The 7,037-nt window shown below is 48.4% G+C and overlaps 1 protein-coding gene across 1 annotated transcript in view; it reads right to left on the bottom strand.

The window, feature by feature from the left end:
- Positions 1-266: 266 nt before the first annotated feature.
- The window catches only part of GRK1 (G protein-coupled receptor kinase 1), a 23,460-nt gene continuing 16,689 nt past the window's right edge, over positions 267-7,037 (bottom strand). Inside the window, exons 5-8 of the mRNA XM_019644756.1 lie at positions 6,903-7,003; positions 5,370-5,494; positions 3,379-3,580; positions 267-2,069 (exon numbers count right to left, since the gene is read on the bottom strand). Coding sequence (XP_019500301.1) covers positions 1,771-2,069; positions 3,379-3,580; positions 5,370-5,494; positions 6,903-7,003 — 727 coding nt within the window. The 3' untranslated portion in view covers positions 267-1,770. The remainder of the gene's footprint in view (positions 2,070-3,378; positions 3,581-5,369; positions 5,495-6,902; positions 7,004-7,037) is intronic.

The following is a 7,037-nucleotide window of genomic DNA, read 5'->3' as shown; positions in this document are numbered from 1 at the left end:
GATCTCTTAAACCAACTGAGCCACTTGGCCGGCCAAATTTTGTTTTAAAAGTTTTTTAAAAGTTTATTTATTTTTTAAAATAAAGTGACAACAGGACTTTTGATTACCTGTGTGTGACTACATGGAGCTGACCTGAGTTTTATCAGGGGTGAAAAATGTCAGAGCCTGAACAGACACCGTGAGACAACTGAAGTAACAAGTAAGTCGCTTCTGTGATTATATCCCAACAGACCTGTGAGTTCAATGGAATAACTACTTGTTCATAGGTTAAGTCACAGGCATGAAATGTTTAGCCAAAGAACAATGAATAATTTTTTTTTAGTGTATGTCCTATGCAATATTTGAGGCATACACGAAAAAAATTATTTGTTGTTTATCTGAAGGCCAAATATACACAAATGCTCTGTGTTTATCTGGCCATCCAACCATAAGATGAAGGCAGAGCAGTCCTTACTGGTGAATCTGGTGTGACAAGAAGGACCTCTACCTTCAGGCACCATGGGCCTGGACAAGCATATGGCGATGGTGATCTTAGGGGTGAGGGCCAGACCTCCAACCACACAGCTGAGGCTGCTTAAATCATCCTTCAGGGCCATGGGGACCTAGAGCAGAATAAATGGCTTTAGAAAAATCAGAACTAATTCTTTCTTGTGCCAGAATGTAGTGAAATGAAATTTATAGCCATTACCTAATCGATATGTACCATTCTGAAAACAAAGCCAGGCTTAGGGAAGGGTAGTGATTTGTCCTGCCAACAGCTCAGCCTCCATCAGCCTCTGGGTCTTTCATCTTGGGCCTGCCCAGGGCAATGTATAGGTGGTAGTTTCAGATCACAGACCAAAAAGCACTGGAGGCCCCTCCAAGACCCTTCCAGAGCATTCTATGTCTTTACAGTACCACACACACAGGCAGGAAAGAAAGATTGTTCTGTGAGGGTTTATTTCACCAGCCCAAGTGTGCTTTAATGGCTAAAGTCCTTCATGTGCATAAGGTAACTCTAAGGAACACACTTGAGATGTCTCCATAAAACTAGAGAACCTATACCTAATAATTGTCTGAATCACACACAACTGCTTAAGGGACAGGTCATCTTTTCCACAGAGCTTCTAGACAAAATAGGAGGTAGTTGGGTCCCAGTTTTGGCCAGCAACCCTCCATAATTGTCAATTGACAAAATTCACTCCTCTCCTGAGTGGGGAGGGAGAGAAGGTGGGTGTTCCCAGGTGGCATGGGGGCAGGAGCTAAGCATGAAGGGGGTCAAGCCCAGGGTCCACAGGCCTCATTGGTGGTGCCCGGGAGCCTGAGGGCTGTGGTTTGCCAACCCCTGTACCAACCAAGAGACGGTCGCCTGCAGGACAGGGCTCTAGGAAGTTGCATTAAGGTGCTAGGAAACTCAAACTAAACATCCTTTCATCTGAGCAGCCATTTGACCCGGCTACCCAACACTGTCACCCCAGCTTTCATATCCACACAAGAGCCTGGAGAGTTATGCATGGTTGGTGCATTCTGTCCGGTAACCATTGCTGTATCTTTTTTGAGTGAAATGGGACAAAAGAAGTGGACTATTTATAAGCTGGGGCTCCTGACCCCAGGCCTGGGAAGTCTGGTAGCTCTGAGCCTCCTAACTCCTGACCGCGCGCACTGTGAGCATCTCAGCCACACCAGCGGCCTGACTCCAAGGAGTTACCTGTCACCACGGTGGGCTTGACTGACTCACAAAGTCCTGTTTGTCCCTGCAGGCAGCAGAGAGAGATCCCTTTTCTTTCACATCTAAGAAATCAGACACATTCCTGACTTAGACGAGGGAGTGGCTTCCTCCATGGTTACCCCCTTCATGTCCTCAGGCATCTGCCCGTCAGCACGCCATACGTTCAGCTCCCCAAAGACGCCAGTCTCAATCATCTCCTCCTGCCAGGGGATGGAACAGTTGCCGGTGGCAAATTCCTGGAAGAATTCTGTATCTGCTTTGTCAAAGACCACACCTTTGACTGTGGAAAAGGCCCCTACATCTTGGATGTTCTTTGCATAGACAGTTCTGGAGTCTGGGATGAAGGGGGGCATCAGCATACCTGTCAGAAGACAGAAAACACAGGTGTGACACAAGCACCTGCCAACAATCCACCCGGCTCAGTGAGCGGGGCCTCCATCTCACTGCTGCCTTTCCTGGGTGTTCCGGCCACTAACAAACAACACAGTCCAGTGGGTCCTGGGCATCCCCCACAGAGTCCCATGGTGACGAATAGTGTGTTCTTACCCTCCACCGTCTCCTCCCCTCACACCGCCGTGCATACCCTCTCTGCAGACCACAGACCCCACACCCTCATGCCAGTCTCCCAGGGCATTGCCGTCTGCAGGTCAGATACCTAGACCCCAACACGCTCAGACCTGAACTCTGCATCTTCTTTCCAAAGCCAGCTTTTCCCTCTAACCTGCTCAGAGGCCACAATGATCCCGTTACCAGATATAGAACTTTGGTCACCCAGGACTCCAACCTAGACCGACCCTTCCTTCCTCTCATCTCTCAACCTGTCCCCTGTCTCCGCTCTCGGACCTTGGGCTGCCAAACCATTGCACTGACCGCAGGACTTAACTTCCTGACTGGAGCTTCTCCTGGCTCTGATCTCTCATTGCTGACTGACCTCACCTCATCCTGGGCTGGTCCCGACAACTCTCTGTGGTGGAGCCCACCTTCAGATCAGCTGGGAGCTGCCTCTGCTCTGACCCTTCCTTGCAAAAGTAACTTGTCTTTTTGGTCTTACTGAGGCATTTACTTCTCACTGCTCTGTCACCCCAGGGCTCCTGTTATCTAGGCACATGTTTACATATCCTGGATGTAGATTCTGGGTTGGGGGAGGGGTATGACTGTGTCCTACACTTCTCTCCCACAGACACGTGCACAGAAGCACACACACACACACACACACACACACACACACACACGATCTTGCATATACATTCACTCAAATGCTGGTTGAGCGAATGAATTTCTCCCAAGCAGACAGCTTGAGCAAACATAGGCTCCTTGAAACAATATGGTATGGAAATGCAAAATGGCAGGTTTGGATCTTTAGTTCAAATGTAAGCCAGCATATCCCCTACACATCGCATCCAACATTTACCAGCTTCCAGCAGGTTTCCCAAAAGGCCTAGTCCATTAAAACCCAGTCCTGGGGTACCTGGGGGATGACCAGAGTGCTACAGAGTATTGGCATTACTTGGTACAAAGGTAGCTATCGGAAGAGCATCACCCAGGTGTTGCTTCTCTACTGACATCAAGCTAAGCATAGATGACACCAACAAGCTGGGTCAGGCAAGCAAAAGTCACCTAATAGCCCCACCCCCTACAGCCTCCCAGGTCCAAAGGCATGCCACAAGTACCAGCCTCAAGCTGTCTCCAGTTAATGTCTTTAAAAAGGCGGTTGGCACGGAGCCCATCACAAGTTCCGACTCTGAACCCCAGGCGCTTCTCTGGGTCCTTCTCCAGCAGCGCCTCACAGAAGTCCTTGCTGGCCTGGCTGAACTTGTCTGGGTACTTGACTGCCTCCGAGAGGATCCTCTGCTTGAGCTCCTTGTTCTCCACCTGCACGGTGGGATTCACATCATGTTAAACCCCTGCCAAACTCACCACCATAACTAGAGCCGGCATGTCTGGCTTCAAGAGTTCGGACAGCCCCTGCTGGTGTCTCGGTTGGGCTGGCGCTTCTTACTGGGGCAGAAGTGACAGTCACACCTGTGTGCACTCCCCTTCCCCACAGAGTAGCAGTGAAAGGGCTCAATAGCTCAAGTTGAAGGAGTGACTCTCTAAAGGTGTCAGTTAAAGTTGGGGTGCACTGTAGTTTAGGGAACTCTGGTTGATGCCTTGGATTGTTACATAACCATTCCTTGCCTACTGGAGGAAAAAAGAATAACAAGAAATAAAAAGTCAATTTTACAGACCTGAGCAGGTAGGTCTTCTAACTGGATAGAAACCTGAGGTTGTGTCTATGGATCCTTATTTTGAACCAGCTTTATGGAGTATAATTTACATACCACAAAGCTCCATCTTCAGTGACCCCAGGGAAGGGTTTTAATCAATCTCAAGAGACCCCCATCACCATTGCCCAAAGTACCCTTTCCCCGTTGCAGCCCATTTTCCACTCTCGCCTCAGGCAAGCACTGATCCATTTCCTCTCATGAAAGATTAGATATGCCTTTTCTAAAATTTCCTAGAAATGGAATCATTCAGATTTACTCTTTCATTTATGGCTTCTTTCATTCAGTGTAACAGGTGTGGGACCATTCGTGTTGTGGGTGTATTTAGGTTCCTTCTTTACTGTTGCTATAAATGCACCACGGTTGGTTCACTATACACATCTCATAAAAACTCATGATGCTCATTTCCATACAGAAAACAAGGATTCTGGTTGGGCTGTTGGATCAGCAAAAGCTCTGAGGTGGGAGCTAGGAGCTTCTATCGTGGACCGAGGCTGGTCACCTGCATGTGGATCTCATAACATTTTGTCTTATTTTGCTCTTCTGAGCTGTTGGAAGTCAGGGGAGGCAATTGGTTACCAGAGTTCAAGATGGAATTGCAGAGACACAGGGTGACTCGGTGTGTTAGTCATATGGGGGACCTGTGCTCCTAGAAGATTGGAGACAGTTCCCACAACTGTCTCAGGAGACAGGAGAGGGGACCTGGTGGAGGAAACACACTAGGAGGTCCAGGTAGAAGGAAGTGATGGGCATGAACTCCATAAAGGCCAGGGGGCAGTGGGTGTGGGCAAGAGAGGCGCCCCATCTAAAGACTGCCATTCATGCCAGACCCCTGGAAGTGCCTCCTTTCTCCAGCCTAATTTCCTGTTCACAGAGATGCCTGGGGAGGACCGCACAGGAGAGGAACAAGGAGCAAGAGAGGCCAGGAGTCAGGGCACAGCAGGCAATGTCCACTTTGCTCCAAAACATTCAGAAAAGCTGCTGTGCTGTGCCTGGTGTGGGGCCTGAGGGTTCTTAGCATTGTGGGAGAGGGTGCTTAGTGTTCGTCTGCAGTGAAGAGCATGAAGGCTGTCAAAGGGGCCAGGGAAGCCCAGTGGGGCAGGGAGAGTGGCACTGAGTACTGCTCATGGCAGTGGGTTTGCAAAGGCCCAGGAACCTCTTGTCTTGAAATGCTCCTTGGTGTCAGGAGCAACATGAGATGAGGACACAGTGTCCCTTCTCCTCTGCCCAGAAAGGACCTACAACAAGAAGCCTAGTGCTCAAGATTTGAGCAGCTCCTCCACAAAGGAGGGTCATCACCAGGTCAGCTGCAGGGACACCTGCCCCTATGATACTATGATAATAAAGAGTGTCAACCCCAGGACAACTGCAGGCACGCCAACTGGGCTACCTCTTACCTTCTCTCCCCGGGCTCGGAAGGGTCCTCTGGCTGCTATCATCTCATACAGTGTGACCCCCAGGGCAAAGTAATCCACAGAAAAGCCGTACTCCTCACCCCGCAAGAGTTCAGGGGCCATGAAACCTGCCGGGCAAGAACACAGTGCACACTCAGGGACACAGCTGCATGGTGGTCAGCACTAATCCTACCCTGGTAGTTGCAGAACTGATTCTCCCATGTTCACATAGTCAAGGTTCTCGTGCTATGACATCTGAGGCAGAAAATTCTCTACGGTGGGGCTGCCCGATGCATTACAGGGTGTGGGGCAGCATCCCTGGTCTCCACCCACTAGTTAGCACGCCCCAGTGTGACAACCAAAAATGTCTCCAGACATTGTTGAGTGTTCCCTAGGGGCAAAATTGTCCCTGGTTGACAACCACTGGTCTCCACTCATGGTGTGAAGCCTCATCTCCTTCCCTTTGGCACACCATGACAGAGTGGTGGTCCTTGCTTGCCTCTCAGGCACAAGTGTGACCTGTGGAGTCATGGGTGTGTGTGATTCTGAGGTTTGTAGAGACAGCCACACTACAAGATGCTTCCTAAAAGACCACAAAAGGATAGATTTAAGCCAAGATATTCCAGAGAGGGAGGGTACTGTCCCAGAGGCCACACTTCAGGCTGAAGCTGAGGGGTACCCACCAAGCAAGGCTAGGTTCTTAGCACTCAAGGAGGTCTTGTTCTTGACTGATGTGGGTCCATGTGTCAGCACCCTTCAATAGCACTTATTCTAGCTGACCCCAATTCTACGTTTACTGTGTGCCAGGTGAAGGTGCAAAGTGATCTCATTTTATCCTCATAACACCAAAAAGTAAGTGCCATTACTTGTCCCTATTAGAGAACTAACTCGCTCACAGTAACAGAGATAATAGGTAACAGGCTAGGAGTCAAACCCAGGCATTTGACCTGCCAACCACTGCATCATCCTTTTATATGGTAGCTAAACCCACTACTAATCCACCCAATCATCTTTCTCTAACTCAGTTTTCATCTTTATCAAAATTATTCAGGCATATTAAGAATTAGCCAATTCTACAAGGCCTATTTCTAAAAATAATATTACCCTGATCCCTCTTCCTTTTCCATCTCATCCTCATCCCAGAATTGTTTTAGCTGGTTATTTTGGAATTAATATCTATACCTCTAAATCCATGCTTATATTGCTGGTTTTACAGCTCCCATGGCGCCTCCTCACTTGAATCTCCGTTCCGGAAGTAGAGGATCTGTTTCTCTTTCCTCCTCCACCATGCACATGCTTTCCCTCTTCCTTCTCCTGGGATATCATCTGGCTGGTCAGCACTCAACTCTCACTATTCCCCATTGCACCAAAAACTAAACCCCACTTATCCTTTCTTTCATTTGCTTAGTTATCTGTTTTATTATTACCAATCTGACCCTAAATTCTCTGACAATTCTCTAGTCCCTGTAATATCCTGATATATTAAATATTTTATCAATTTCATCCTCATAAGAAAGTCTCCAGAAACCTTCTTACCTGCTCTAGTCTGGATTCTGGTGTGCAACCAGCAGTCTAGAATCTTCCTGTCATCCTGAAACCCTTTGCCTCTTTCTGTGTCCTCCATCCCAGATACTCTACTTTTTGGTTAATTCCCTTATTTTGGTCAAGAAG

This window comes from Hipposideros armiger, unplaced genomic scaffold (assembly GCF_001890085.2).
Source record: "Hipposideros armiger isolate ML-2016 unplaced genomic scaffold, ASM189008v1 scaffold_91, whole genome shotgun sequence".
Taxonomy (NCBI): Eukaryota; Metazoa; Chordata; class Mammalia; order Chiroptera; family Hipposideridae; genus Hipposideros; species Hipposideros armiger.
This window is presented reverse-complemented; position numbering and strand designations above follow the sequence as displayed.